The sequence below is a fragment of the Podarcis tiliguerta genome (genome assembly GCF_965153285.1).
Source record: "Podarcis tiliguerta genome assembly, chromosome: 16".
Classification (NCBI taxonomy): Eukaryota; Metazoa; Chordata; class Lepidosauria; order Squamata; family Lacertidae; genus Podarcis; species Podarcis tiliguerta.
In genome coordinates, this window is record NC_139549.1 from 25,963,314 (window position 1) to 25,978,865 (window position 15,552).

Here is a 15,552-nt window from a genome sequence, read left to right on the forward strand (position 1 = left end):
CAGTGCCAATCCTGAATGTATTGGATTTGCGACCATTATGCTCATTTGCCTTCAGTAGCAATAAAGCTCTGCTGGATGAAATACAATTGCCTCTGGTCTATTTTTTGGGAATCTTGCAACATGTTTAAGTTTTTACTCTGCTAACTATATGTTGGAATCTGCTCTGAATCAATACTGAGTAGAATTGAATGACACAACTATGTATTTCTCATCTTTTAATTTCCACCGGAAATTAACGTTCTCTCTGCTTTGTATACGTTATAAAATGAAAAATTTAAATGACAAAAGAAGAAACAAGAAACTGAGCATCACCCACCGTGCATGTGAGCCATCTGCCAATGAGGGATGTTGACCTTCTTGTTGTTCCTCAGCACCAGTGGAAAGGCAACAGCGTCACCGGCTGCAAAAACTCCTGGGATGTTGGTCTGCATCATCTGGAAGGGAGGAGGAAAGAACCTCGTGGGTTGACGGCACATCTGTTGCGTATACCAGAGCACTCCCACTGGGCTCCAGCCTGCCTTCCGTGCCCCGGTTTTACCTTGTTCACCACGATGAAACCTTTGGAGTCCACATTAATGCCACTCTGCTTCAAGAAGCCCGTCGCTGGGGTTGCACCTGCCCAGAAAGGGAGACAGGGATGTTGTCAGTGGGAGGGCTGTGCCTAAGCAACTTCTCCATAGAATCACAGAATTCTAGAGTCGGTAGGGACTTTCTGAATCACCTAGTCCAGGGGTCAGCAAACTTTTTCAGCAGGGGGCCGGTCCACTGTCCCTCAGACCTTGTGGGGGGTCAGACTATATTTTTTTTGGGGTGGGAATGAACAAATTCCTATGCCCCACAAATAACCCAGAGATGCATTTTAAATAAAAGCACACATTCTACTCATGTAAAAACAAGCTGATTCCCAGACCATCCGTGGGCCAGATTTAGAAGGGGATTGGGCCGGATCTGGCCCCCCAGGCCTTAGTTTGCCTACCCATGACCTAGTCCAACCCACGGGAATATGCAGCTGTCCCAAACGGGAATCGAACTTGCAGCATTGGCAAGATCAGCACCATGCTCTAATTAACTGAGCTATCCAGGCTGACATGAGCACCACCGGCCTGGCCCTAAGTCCCAGAGTCTGACCGCCCCCTGTCTCCAACATCAGTTCTTGGCTTCTTGGCCAAAAGCAGGCATCTTGACTGTACTCTTTTCAGCACCTGCTTAAAAAACAAACAAACATCTAGGCAAACCTACCCAGACATGTAGAATATTGCTGTATATTTTCATCTGCTTTTAGTTTATTGCTGATTTTATTTTTTTGAATGTTTTTACTGATCATTTTGTCGTTTTCTTCCTTTTGCAAACCGCTTTGAGACGTTGTCGTCGCCATTTTACAATCCGGCGGAATATGAATTTTACGAAATAGATAAGCAACCTAGTTGATTAGGAATTTACAGCAGGTGCGCCAAAATTTCCCGCTGTGTTCCCCGCTCCGACCATTCTCCACCAATGAATGAGAAAGGGAAATGCAAAAGTGTTTTGTTGCAAAAGATATCATTGCAATGGATGGTCCACAGGTAGGGTGCATAGCAGCCCATGACGCGCACACACACACACACACACACACACACATACCCCGATATGAAAGATTCCAGAGAAGTAAAGTTTTGCATGGCCACCTACCTATGCCTATGACGCAGACATCGGCTCGTAGGACTTTGCCACTTTTCAATACAACCTCCTTTAGCTTCAAGGGAGAGAGAGAAAAGTAGGAAATGGTAGTAATTGGAAAGATGAGCCGCAGCCCATTTTGCCCAGATCTTACACCCTTTTATTTCATTCACAGGGTAGTCCACCCCACACTGCGAAACCAGGAAATAAAGAATGGAAAAAGGGGGTGGGGAGCGAAAAAAAATCGCAGGAACTCGCAAGACATTTTCGTCTTGCGAAGCAAACCCATAGCAAATTCGTTTTGCGAAGCACCTCCAAAATGGAAAACCCTTTCGTCTAGCGGGTTTTCGTCTTGCGAGGCATTCGTCTTGCGGGGCACCACTGTATATAGGTAAATAATACTTAAATAATAGTCATATGGTAAATATATATATATATGCACGAATAGTTAATATGTATTATGTAAAATATATAGGAGATAGTATATATAGGATATTCATGGGGTAAATATATTAATGCATAATTATACATATACGTATAATGTCTTATTTAAAAGATAATGTATATGTAATTTTTTCATGGGGTAAATAGGTTAATGCACTATATACATGATAGTAAATAGATCATCGGACATGTTGTATGGGTGGCTGGGGGTGGAGGCAAAAAAGCCGCTCTGGAAGCGGCTGGGGGTGGAGGCAAAAAAGCCGCTCTGGAAGCGGCTGGGGGTGGAGGCAAAAAAGCCGCTCTGAAAGGTGGCTCAACCAATGTGTGAGAAGCCCCCCTCCCCAATCTCTGCAGCTAACCCTTGCTGCAGTTGGATTGGCTGCCCACCGGCCGCTCTGCAAAATGCTGAGCGTGACAACACCATTACGTTTCTATGTATATAGGAAGAAGAAAGAAGACCTCCACAAGCAAACTTAGACAGCAGTGCCTACACAATCTCTCCCCCCCCCATCCCAGTCACAGACTCTCAAGGAGTGTCGTATACTACACCTCTCAGCCCCGGTGCTGCATGGGACTAGATTCTTTCTAGATCAATGCAAGGCATAGAATCGCCTTCCCATCAACCCCAGCAGGCCAAGAAGCACAGAATGACAAAGGCAAAGACCTTGGAAATCCAACAGATGGTGCTCAAAGGTCATTGCACACAAACCTACCTTGCCCTCCTGTTCCCGCAGTTCCGAGACTTCTGTCTGCATGTAGAATTTCACCCGATTGTTTTCAAACATCTGTCCAAGAGAAAGGAAGCAAGACAGACAGACAGACAGACAGAGAAGGAGAGGGAGGGGGAAGATTATACATTAGCTCTGTACTGGTGCTCTTAAGCATAGGATTTTCTTTTTAAAGATAAATGGCCAGCAGTTGGGGCCCCAATCCAGATCAGAACCCTAGCATGGCAGGTGGAGGGATTTTAACCATTCACACAACTATGGGCGCATAGCGGCAGCAAATCACACAGTTACATAAAATTGCTGCCCCCCCAACAGATCAGGACTACAGTGGGAAACAAAGGGTTAAAGCCCTCTTCCCTGCATATTTTAATTATGGGCTCTCCTTCCTTGGAGGTTTTTAAACAGATGTGGGGGGGGGCATCTGTCAGAGATTATCTAACTGTGATTTCTGCATTGCATGGAGTTGGATTAATGACCTTGAGGGTTCCTTCCAACTCCACAAATACGCGATTCTATATTTGAATAATTTGTGTAGCTAACTGGTTTTATGCCTTATTAATATATTTATTGCTTCTATACTTTGTATACCACTTCGAAGTCTATTTTGGGGCATTAAGAAGTATACAAAATAATAAATAGTTGCTTTTCACTGTATTTACTGATTACGTTATTGTTTTATTCTCTATGTCAACCACACAGATGTTGTTTTTTACAATCAAGTTGTGTGGATGTGAGCTCAGTCTGTAAAGTAGAAGATTTTCCACGTCTGTTTTGATGTTTATATTCATGACTGCATACAAGACTTAACACCTGTACATGAATTTGTTCTGGAATACAACACTTTATGCTTAGTAATTGGTTTTTTTAAAAAAATCAGAAGTTTGTAATAAATAAAAAGTAGCATATAAATATTACAGAATAAAATTAAATAAAGATAATAAAATAATCATAGATTCCCCCTATACTAGATTCGATAATGGATCCTCGAATTATCAAACAGTTGGTCAAAACTTCCCTTCCTCACAGACATTCTTCAAAAAGAGAGCCACAGTCAGCCTGAATAGCTCAGTTGGCCAAAGAATAGTTCTGATAATGCCGGTTTGATCCCTGCATGGGACAGCTACATATTCCTGCCTTGAAGGTGGTTGGACATTATTATTATTATTATTATTATTATTACTATTATACCCTGCCCATCTGACTGAGTTTCCCCAGCCACACTGGGTGACTTACAGCATATCTAAAAATATAATAAAAACATCAAGCAAGCCTTAAAAAAGTTCCCTAAATAGGGCTGCCTTCAGATGTCTTCTAAAAGTCAGATAGTTGCTTATTTCCTTGACATATGAATGGAATCTCCAAGAATGGAAGATTTGAGATTGGGAGATAGTTGGCCGTATCGGCCGGGTCCAAAGATGTATTATTTTTTTTAAGAAGTGGTTTAATAACCACTCAGGGTTATTCCACCTTTACAATTCTATGATTCTAGGAGCTCTCACAGGTTAACTTTCCGTATCTGTTGCTACCTTCATGATGGCTCGGCCAACCTTCTCCCCAAAGAACTTCTTGAAGGGAACTTCCTCCAGCTCCACCACAGAGACGGAATGCGCCTTCTCCGTGAGGTAAGCAGCAACTTCCATGCCTGGGAAACAGAAACGAGAAAAAGTAAAACTTTCCATGGAGGAAACCATGTCAAGGAATGCACTTCCCGAAACAATGAAGTGAAGTGCAACTATCCATTGAAAATTCTCACTTCCCTGAATTTTACGATGCAGTTCTTCAACTATGCATACGCAAAGCATATACAGTGGTACCTCGGGTTAAGTACCGTATTTTTTGCTCTATAAGACGCACCAGATCACAAGATGCACCTAGTTTTTGGAGGAGGAAAACAAGGAAAAAAAAATATTCTGAATCTCAGAAGCCAGAACAGCAAGAGGAATCACTGCGCAGTGAAAGCAGCAATCCCTCTTGCTGTTCTGGCTTCTGGGATAGCTGCGCAGCCTGCATTCGTTCCATAAGACGCACACACATTTCCTCTTACTTTTTAGGACGGAAAAAGTGAGTCTTATAGAGCAAAAAATACGGTACTTAATTCGTTCTGGAGGTCCGTTCTTAACCTGAAACTGTTCTTAACCTGAAGCAGCTCCTGCTGCAGCCGCACCGCCGGAGCACAATTTCTGTTCTCATCCTGAAGCAAAGTTCTTAACCTGAAGCACTATTTCTGGGTTAGCAGATTCTGTAACCTGAAGCATATGTAACCTGAAGCGTATGTAACCCAAGGTACCACTGTATTAGGGGAAAGCATGAAAGAAATGCATATATTTGTGAAAATATAATACTAACATGCTTTACATAAGGAGATATTGTTTCGCAAAACAACAAAAAACACCCATATATATTACACCAAATTGTGTAGGAGAATAAGCAGGAGAAAGTGCAATAAAAATGCCAATGAATTTTCACGAGGACTTGAAATAATAATGGTAATAATCCACAGTCAGGTCTATAAATGTATTAAACTGGATTTAAGAACCAGTACAATTAGTGGTTCGATTCCCACCTCACCCCGCCACAGTTTAAAACACCTAAAAGCAGCACATTTTATGCTATAGGGACCAACAGGTTATGTTCCAACAGCTACAAGAAATATGAAAAGCCCTAGTCAAAAATGTAGTAGAAAAAAGACAGTCATGGAACCGAGAAATTGTGCAAAACAAATGAAATACCGAGAAAATCCCTGAAACGAGAAGTAATCGACTAGAAATATTATCTTATGGAAATAAACTAAATAATAAAAATCAAAAAGTTTAAGGGAAAAATTAGAAAAACCTAAAACTGAACGAAGCCTTACCCTGTTTCACTGAACTATTCAGTTTCCTCAGAAGGCAACAGAAAAATCATAAACCTTAAATGACCAAAATTCAAAAAAGGGGGTAAGTAAGGGTAAAGGTACCCCTGCCCGTACGGGCCAGTCTTGACAGACTCTAGGGTTGTGCGCCCATCTCACTCAAAGAGGCCGAGGGCCAGTGCTGTCCGAAGACACTTCCGGGTCACGTGGCCAGCGTGACATCGCTGCTCTGGCGAGCCAGAGCCGCACACGGAAATGCCGTTTACCTTCCCGCTAGTAAGCGGTCCCTATTTATCTACTTGCACCCAAGAGTGCTTTCGAACTGCTAGGTTGGCAGGCGCTGGGACCGAGCAGCGGGAGCGCACCCCGCCGCGGGGATTCGAACCGCCGACCTTTCGATCGGCAAGCCCTAGGCACTGAGGCTTTAGCCCACAGCGCCACCCGCGTCCCTAAAAAAGGGGGTAGAACTCCCAAAAATTCTGAAGTATTATAATTCTAGCTCGACCTAGCTGAAGCAAAGCACAGTAATAAAGGATTGAGGACTCAAAGGTACAGTTTCTAATGCTGAATTTACAAAAAAAGGGGTAAAGACTGATCTTTAACATCAGCAGTAACATCTAGACCATGGGAGCATTTCTAAAACTTGTCTAAAACTTGCCATTTAGGTTTTCAAACCCTTTTTTGTAAATTCGGTTTGTAGCCGGCATCCCATTAAGGCTTTGTTCAATTTTGTTGTTGTTTAGTCGTTCAGTCGTGTCCGACTCTTCGTGACCCCATGGACCAGAGCACGCCAGGCACTCCTGTCTTCCACTGCCTCCCGCAGTTTGGTCAAACTCATGCTGGTAGCTTCGAGAACACTGTCCAACCATCTCGTCCTCTGTCGTCCCCTTCTCCTTGTGCTCTCCATCTTTCCCAGCATCAGGGTCTTTTCCAGGGAGTCTTCTCTTCTCATGAGGGGGCCAAAGTATTGGAGCCTCAGCTTCAGGATCTGTCCTTCCAGTGAGCACTCAGGGCTGATTTCCTTAAGAATGGATGCATGTTCAATTTTAGGTTTTTCTAATTTTTTCCTTAAACTTTTTGATTTTTATTATTTCGTTTATTTCCATAAGATAAAATTTCTAGTCGATTACTTCTCGTTTCAGGGATTTTCACGGCATTTCATTTGTTTTGTGCAACTAGTCAAAAATGTAGGCAGGCCAAGCCTTATCCCGGGTACGTAAATTCTTTGATCTGACCGTCCTTCCTTGCAGAGAGAGCCTCACCCAGGAAAGAGGCTCCGACAACCACGGCGTTCTTGCTGGTGGCCAGCTTCACCACTCGGTTGGCGTCCTCCACCGTCCGGATGTTAAAAACGTTCTCCACTTCCTTGCCTTTACAGCTAAGGGTTTTGGGCCTGGAAAGATGGAACGGCAAAGCAAGACTGTAGCCAAAACAGAACTCTACAAGATCAAAGTCTGGCAGACGTCCAGATTTTATAATGTGGATACAGAAAAAACGTCCTCAAAATACACAGCCACTCCAAGGTGGCCCCAAAGTACTGGTCGTTCCACATAGGTAGAGCACTTGCTTGGAATGCAGAAGGTCCAGTTCCGACCCCTAATGGCATCTCCAGGTAGGGCTGGGAAAGACTCCAAGCCTGAAACGCTTGACGGCTGCTGCTGCCAGTCAGTGTGGACAATACTGAGCTACATGGGCCAATGATCTAAGTACTGTATTTTTCTTTTTCTTTTTTAAATATTTTTTATTAAGTTTTTACACACAATATAAAACAAACCAAGACTAACACAAAAGAAAATACACAATACAAAACTAAGTACTGTATTTTTCGCTCTATAAGACACACCAGACCACAAGACGCACCTAGTTTTTGGAGGAGGAAAACAAGAAAAAAAATATTCTGAATCTCAGAAGCCAGAACAACAAGAGGGATCGCTGCGCAGTGGAAGCAGCAATCCCTCTTGCTGTTCTGGCTTCAGGGATAGCTGCGCAGCCTGCATTCGCTCCATAAGAAGCACACACATTTCCCCTTACTTTTTAGGAGGGAAAAAGTGAGTCTTATAGAGCAAAAAATATGGTATATGGCAGTCTCATACTTTCTTGTGCTGCATTCAATGCATCTCGGAAAGAGAGCTCACAACCAATGTGCTGTTAATGGTTAGAGCGCTGGACTGGGAGAGCAGGGTTCGAATTCCCTCTCAAGTCACGAAGCTCACTGGGTGACCTTGGGCCAGTCACCATCTCTTAGCCTAACCTACTTGAAGGAGCGTCTCCACCCCCATCGTTCAGCCCCAGACACTGAGGTCCTCCTCTGAGGGTCTTCTGGCGGATCCCTCACAACAAGAAGTGAGGTTACAGGGAACCAGGCCTTCTTGGTAGTGGCACCCACCCTGTGGAACGCCCTCCCATCAGATGTCAAGGAAATAAACAACTATCTGACCTTTAGAAGACATATGAAGGCAGTCCTGTATTGGGAAGTTTTTAATGTTTGATGTTTTATTGTGTTTTAATATTTTGTTTGTAGCCACCCAGAGTGGCTGGGGAAACCCAGCCAGATGGGTGGGGTATAAATAATAAATTATTATTATGATTATTATTACCTCACAGGGTTGTTGTGAGGATGGAATGCGGGGAGGAGAACTATATACACCAGCTTGAGGCCTTGGGAGATAAAGGTGGTATATAAATGAAGTAAATAATACATAATAAATTACCGTATTTTTCGCTCTATAAGACGCACCAGACCACAAGACGCACCTAGTTTTTGGAGGAGGAAAACAAGAAAAAAAATATTCTGAATCTCAGAAGCCAGAACAGCAAGAGGGATCGCTACGCAGTGAAAGCAGCAATCCCTCTTGCTGTTCTGGCTTCTGGGATAGCTGCGCAGCCTGCATTCGCTCCATAAGATGCACACACATTTCCCCTTACTTTTTAGGAGGGAAAAAGTGAGTCTTATAGAGCAAAAAATACGGTAATAACCACCCATGACCTTTCTCTTAAGGTCAAAACTTTGGGTGCCCAAAAACTTCCTGTTCGTCACTTACGTGCTCCCAGTGGCCAGTAGCAGTTTGTTATACTCCATTTTAAACCCGTCCTTGAATACGGCTGTCTTGTTCTTGACGTCCACAGCCACCACCTGAAACAATTTCCAAAGGCTCATTCAACGGAACATCTTAAGGAACATCCAAATGCGTAATAAGCTAAGGACCAAACTTTTGCAGAAGGTCCTGGGTTCAATTCCCACCAGCATCTCTAGGGTTAGGGTTGGGAGAGTCCTCCACCTGAAAAAACCCTGGAAGGGTTGCTGCCGGCCAGTGTAAACAACACTGAGCTAGATGGAAGCAATGGTTTTACACAGTATGAGGCAGCTACCAAGGAAAGCTGAGAATTCAAACTGGGAGTATAGAATATCACTGATGCAAAATTTCCACCCCTTGTACACACACACACACACACACACACACACACCTGCATTTCTGTCAGGACCTCGATGTCATACGTACGAAAGAATTCCTTCGGCCGCAAGGCAATCTGATCGGGGTGAGAATCCATCGACTGAAAAGAAAACCCATTTTTGTCCTTAGCAAAAGCAGGGGTTGCTGGTTATTATTTTTTGACCCAGAGGGCACTTTGGGATATTTGAATGACTGCCCACCCCCTCTGATCACTTCTCTCCCTCCCCCCACCCCCACCCCCCGCACCAGATCAGCCCCCCCCCATAGCCCACCCCTCAAGAGACTGAAAGAAAGAACATGTGAACATACAAACTTCAACAGTCAGATCCAATGGTATTCATCTCAGCCTCAAAAAGAACTGAGAGCAGATAGATGCAACTAGTTTGGCTGAACTGGGCCCCACAACAATGCTGTGAGACAGTGGCGTAGCGTGGGTTGTCAGCACCCGGGGCAAGGCAAGTAATTTGCGCCCCCTAACCCGTGGATTTGCGCCCCCTAACCCATGGATTTGCGCCCCCTAACCCTAACCCCCAGATGTTGCGCCCGGTGTGGCCGGCCCCCCCTGCACTGCCCACGCTACGCCACTGCTGCGAGATGGAGCGCAAGAGGTGGGGGCACCAAATTTTAGCACCGCACAGGGCATCGCTGCAATCTGAGAGCCCAGATTCCACCACTGAGAGCATCCTTGCTCCAACTACCTCCTTACCAGAGCTGAGGGAGGAAGTTGGAAGAGTGCCTGATTTCAAGACACGGGTTTTTATTTTGTCTCACTGCTTTCCCCAGGAAACCTGGGTGGAATCTAGACATATATATATATATACTCTCTGTGAAAATGCTTTTTTTTGTGTGTGTCTTGGGGGAAAAAATTAATTTGCCATAAGCTCACCAGCGCCATCTAGTGCCCCATTTGTATAATGTGCAGTGGTAGCTCGGGTTACGGACACTTCAGGTTACAGACGCTTCAGGTTACAGACTCCGCTAACCCAGAAATAGTACCTTGGGTTAAGAACTTTGCTTCAGGATGAGAACAGAAATCGCGCGGCGGCAGCGCAGCGGCAGCAGTAGGCCCCATTAGCTAAAGTGGTACCTCAGGTTAAGAACAGTTTCAGATTAAGAACGGACCTCCAGAACGAATTAAGTTCTTAACCCGAGGTACCACTGTACTTAAAACCCACTTAAAATGTTATATTTGCAACTGCATAGCTGAGTCTCTGCTGTTTAGTGCTGAATTAGAACAAACGTCCATCTGCAGAAAACCCGGTTCATGTTTGTTCCGATTCAGCAGTAAAGAAGAGAGTTTTCCCAGGAAAAACGGCAGGACAAAAGAAGAAGCTCTCAGACCCGTGCCTGCAAATCGCAGGGCAAATGTCCCACTTCTTCCTTCACCTCTTTATAATTCGATATCATCTTATTATAGTCCGGTAATTCGAGATAACACTTTGTGCATCTGCTGGAGAGGACTGTAGTCTACAAGAGCTTATGCCAGTGGTAGCCGATGTGGGGATTTCCAGATATTGCTGGACTACAACTCCCATCATCCCTGACCATCGGCCATGCTGGCTGATGGGATTTGTAGTCCGACAATTTCTAGATGGCACCAAGTTAGCTCTCCCTCGATTATGACTTGCCCTCCACCAAGTTTAGGATACAAGGAGAACGAACTGGAGAATACCAACCTTACTTAGTTTGGGTCTGTCATAGGGCAAGTTCCTGTCCATTGTGCACATCACAATCCTATCCGAGAAGCCTTCTTGCCGTAACGTCTCTGCACACACCAGTCCTGCGGGGCCTGTGAAAGAAGTATATTTGTTCGTGTATTATTATTATTATTATTATTATTATTATTATTATTATTATTATTACCACCTTTTTCCTCCAAAGAGAGCAAGCTGTTGTATGTCGTTCTCTCCTCCTCATTTTTATTCCTCACAACAACCCTGTGAGGTTGATTAGGCAGTGACTGCTCCCTGGTCACACCCAGTGAGTTTCATTAGTTGAGTGGCGGCATGCAAACCCTGGTCTCCCAGGTCCAAGCCTGACACTCTAACCACAACATAAAATAATAAATTGTACACAGTAGTGCCCCGCAAGACGAATGCCTCGCAAGACGGAAAACCCGCTAGACGAAAGGGTTTTCCGTTTTGGAGGTGCTTCGCAAAACGAATTTGCTATGGGCTTGCTTCGCAAGACGAAAATGTCTTGCGAGTTCTGCGGGGGTTTTTTCCCTCCCCCCCTTTTCCCCCAGCCCCTAAGCCGCTTAACAGCTGTTCTCTAAGCCGCTTAACAGCTGATACTAAGCCGCTTAACAGCTGATCTAAGCCGCTTATCAGCTGATCCACTAAGACGCTGATAGCCTTTTAGCAGCTAATCCTCTAATCCCTTAATAGCCGCTAATCCCTTAATAGCCGCTAATCCCTTAATAGCCGCTAATAGCCGCTAAACCGCTAATAGCGCTAATAGCGCTAATAGCGCTAATCCGCTAATGGGCTTGCTTCGCAAGACGAAAAAAACCGCAAGACGAAGAGACTCGCGGAACGGATTCTTTTCATCTTGCAAGGCACCACTGTATTTTGATTTAGAATGCCTTGATAATATTGTGTACAGGCAACGGCAAATTGATGCACGTCCAACTGATGAGCGATCACACATGGCTAAATGCCAGAATGGGGGGTGGAGTGGGGTAATATGCAGGCCCCATTGACATGTGTGGGGGTCCAGAACGTTCCCACCGGTACAGAACGAGGATCGCCTGGTGTTTTAATTATGGATTAAATGTGTAGTTGCAAACCATTTTGCAACGTGAGCGGTATATAAGATAAAATAATGGTAACAACAGCAGCAACAATAATGGCAAAATTCACATCTAATGCTCCGCCCATTTTTGCCTCTGGCCCCGCCCACCACTGACTTCTGGCCCTCGGAATGTTTCCCAGTAGCCAATGTGGCCCTCGAGCTGGAAAAGCTCCAACCTCCCTGCAGTACAACAACTGACCTGAAGGGGGTGCCGTCTCTTCAGTGAAGCCACCCCTCACCCAACAGCTGCCCCAGGCTGCTTTTGGAGCCCACTCTGGCTCACGGTACCTGCCCCGATGATGAGTACATTTGTGCTGCTGATGTTGTAGTTGCTGAGGGAGATGCATTTGGCCATCACCTTGGTCCTCCTCTGTGTCTGAAGAGCCTGAAGGGGGCCATCAAGAAGACGGTGTCAGTGAAAACCTTTCACACTTCTGCAATTCTCCCCATTGCAGGGGGTTGGACTAGATGACCCACGGGGTCCCTTCCAAATCTACAGTTCTGAGACTCCTCTGCCAACTCACACACACATTGTTTTTGGTCAGGAAAAGCAAACCTGAGAAAGTTTTGGCTTTGGGCAGCGCTCTGTACTGGCACAACCCATTTGTTCTTACTTAGCAGCAAGTTCCATTGGACTCAGTGGGATTTACTTCTGAGTAAAGAGGCTTTACTTGGTCCACCATGATCACTGCAGACGGTGAGAGCAGCCACGAAATTAAAAGGCGCCTGCTTCTTGGGAGAAAAGCAATGACAAACCTAGACAGCATCTTAAAAAGCAGACACATCACCTTGCCAACAAAGGTCCGTATAGTTAAAGCTATGGTTTTCCCAGTAGTGTTGTATGGAAGTGAGAGCTGGACCATCAAGAAGGCTGATTGCCGAAGAATTGATGCTTTTGAATTATGGTGCTGGAGGAGACTCTTGAGAGTCCCATGGACTGCAAGAAGATCAACCCTATCCATTCTGAAGGAAATCAGCCCTGAGTGCTCACTGGAAGGACAGATCGTGAAGCTGAGGCTCCAATATTTTGGCCACCTCATGAGAAGAGAAGACTCCCTGGAAGAGACCCTGATGTTGGGAAAGATGGAGGGCACAAGGAGAAGGGGACGACAGAGGACGAGATGGTTGGACAGTGTTCTCGAAGCTAACAGCATGAGTTTGACCAAACTGCGGGAGGCAGTGGAAGACAGGAGTGCCTGGCGTGCTCTGGTCCAGGGGGTCACGAAGAGTCGGACGCGACTAAACAACAACAAAAGAGGCTTAGGCACATGCTGTAAGGTTTCACCTTACAGGGATCTCAAAGGTCATCTCACCTGTTTGCTTGCTCTGATGTACACTTTCTCCTTCTCGATTTTCACCTAGGAATATAAATTTATATCTCTTTTTAAAAATGGTTTTATAATCAAAGTTTTTCATATTTGTTTTTATTATTTATTGGTTTTTATCCTGTATTTTTTCCTGTGAACCACCCTGAGATCTTATGATGAAGGGCGGTATAATAATAATAATAATAATAATAATAATAATAATAATAATGTCAAGTGAGATTCAGACAGACTGGCAAAATACCTCACACACATTCCCCCACCAAAAGCAATTCACACCTGCAAACTGTCATATAAAAGCGCCCCAAAGAACGTGAACAAAATGGTGTATACATTGAAGAGAAATGAAAAGAGTGGTTTTTATCTTTCTTACTTCAGGTCTTCTACGGAGCAGAGAGACATTCAACCTAACATACAGAGGAGAAACTCCCTCAGTACCATATAGCCAATCAGAGTGTTATCTCAGGGAACATCATGCCACTCTGCCTGGTTGCTAAGCCAAATAACATCTCCATCCCTCTCTCCCTCTTGGCTAACTGACTTCAATGCTAACAGAGTTAACCCTTGAGTTGGAGGTCCTACCTGAAATTTCGGCAAGCTGTCCAAGCCTGGATAGTCTTCAATGTCCCCTGTGCCAATGTTAAAGCAAGCCCCGTGCCAGGGACAGCGTATGCGTCCTTTAGACAAAACCCCTGCAGGAAGAAGGTGAGGAACACAAGTCGAAATGAGTCTACATGGGAACATAGGAAGCTGTCATTGGTCCATTTTCTTCAGTGTTGTCTACACTGACTGGCAGCAGCTCTCCGGGGTTTCAGGCAGGGGACATTCCCAGCCCTATGGAACCGGAACTGCTGGAGGTGCCAAAGAACACCCACATTTGTAAGAACCCAATATTTTAGTGTGGCAGCTTCTCCCTGCTTACTGATATCAAGCCTTCACAATACTCTTTTCAGCCGCCCATTCAAGCCTTCAACAGCTGTTGCCCAAACACTTTCAAGCACATCTTGAGGGCTAGAAACTTGCATGTTTATTTTTAAAAACGAAAGCCAAGATTCTGCATTCCGCAACCAAGTCACATTCCGACCTTTCCCAGCACTGCCGTGACAGAATCGCAGAAAGCACAAGGACTCCCCAAGCCTGCAGTTTTAGGAAAAGGTTTTGGTTTTTTTAATGAGCACGTGTCATTTTCATAATAGGGCAAACTGACCTTTCACCAACGGAGCACCATAGTGAGGACATTTGTGGCCCATGGCATAGAACTCCCCATTTTCTTTGACCAGAAGTGCTTTCCCACAGCCCAGATCCACCTCTCGCATCCTAGATAGGCAGAATTAAAACAGCGTCAATATTTTCTCAACGGAAACCTGAGTTTTACATGTGCACGATTAACAGGGAGCCTAGCAAAGTCAAGGACGTTCTGCTGAGAATGAGAGTCACATGGAGCCCTTCTGTGGCTAAGGGCTCCATGGAGCTCCATGGGCTCCATGGAGCTCCATGGGCTCCATGGAGCTCCATGGGCTAAGCAATGGAGCAGGAACCAGGAAGGCCCACAGTTCAAATCTCGCCTCAAATCTTGTGAGATGGCTTCTCTTTTTCAGTCTCGGAGCTTATCCACATTTTCCTTTTGCCCTACACTTTCTAGGCACAAGTCTTCATTTTCCTGGTCTGTATCCAAGGACTTTTTTCTTTTCTTTTGGCCTGCCACTTTCCGCAGGAAAACTCAGTCTTTACTGCTGAATCAGAGCAAATGACAATTTAGGTTTCCCAGGGACTGCTGTTTGTTCCGATTTAGCAGTAAAGAGCAGGTTTTTGCGGGGGCAAAAAAAGAAAGTGCTTGGACACAGATCTGGAAAGCCCAGACCTGTGCCTAGAAATGTGAAGACAGGATGATCCCTCAGTCTCCTGATCTGCAAAATGGGACTATAAATACTGGTGTATCTTCAAGTGAGAAACTGCATGTAAACCACCTAAGCTGGAGATATCACCAAAAGAAAGAGAAGGAAAAAGAAAAGAAAGAAAAGAAAAGAAAAAGAAGGCGCTGATTTAAATGAAAATCTCATGTGCTAACTTGCAAATAAGGAGGGACAGGTGGTCTGTAACATGGACCCTCCAAGTGTTTACAGATTTACAAAAGCCGTCCCAGTTTCTGAATTGCTCCCGAAATGCCCTACTTTTCCTTAGGATGTCCCTAAGGACATCAAAGAAATGCTGGAGGGTATGGAGTTACACGACCCCCAAGCCAAGGAAATAAGTAACTATACAATCGTTAGATGGTGTCTGAAGGCAGCCCTGTATAGGGAGGT

The 15,552-nt window shown here is 44.8% G+C and overlaps 1 protein-coding gene across 6 annotated transcripts in view; it reads right to left on the minus strand.

The window, feature by feature from the left end:
- Positions 1 to 15,552, minus strand: part of AIFM3 (AIF family member 3) — a 49,793-nt gene that overhangs the window by 8,408 nt on the left and 25,833 nt on the right. For all 6 annotated transcript variants that reach the window (XM_083417716.1, XM_083417719.1, XM_083417717.1 and 3 more), the window contains 13 exons: positions 14,457 to 14,566; positions 13,832 to 13,941; positions 13,238 to 13,282; positions 12,213 to 12,309; positions 10,808 to 10,920; positions 9,145 to 9,231; positions 8,721 to 8,812; positions 6,942 to 7,072; positions 4,355 to 4,470; positions 2,814 to 2,885; positions 1,669 to 1,732; positions 539 to 615; positions 317 to 434 (listed from right to left, as the gene is read on the minus strand). In XM_083417716.1, coding sequence (XP_083273842.1) covers positions 317 to 434; positions 539 to 615; positions 1,669 to 1,732; positions 2,814 to 2,885; positions 4,355 to 4,470; positions 6,942 to 7,072; positions 8,721 to 8,812; positions 9,145 to 9,231; positions 10,808 to 10,920; positions 12,213 to 12,309; positions 13,238 to 13,282; positions 13,832 to 13,941; positions 14,457 to 14,566 — 1,232 coding nt within the window. The remainder of the gene's footprint in view (positions 1 to 316; positions 435 to 538; positions 616 to 1,668; positions 1,733 to 2,813; positions 2,886 to 4,354; positions 4,471 to 6,941; positions 7,073 to 8,720; positions 8,813 to 9,144; positions 9,232 to 10,807; positions 10,921 to 12,212; positions 12,310 to 13,237; positions 13,283 to 13,831; positions 13,942 to 14,456; positions 14,567 to 15,552) is intronic.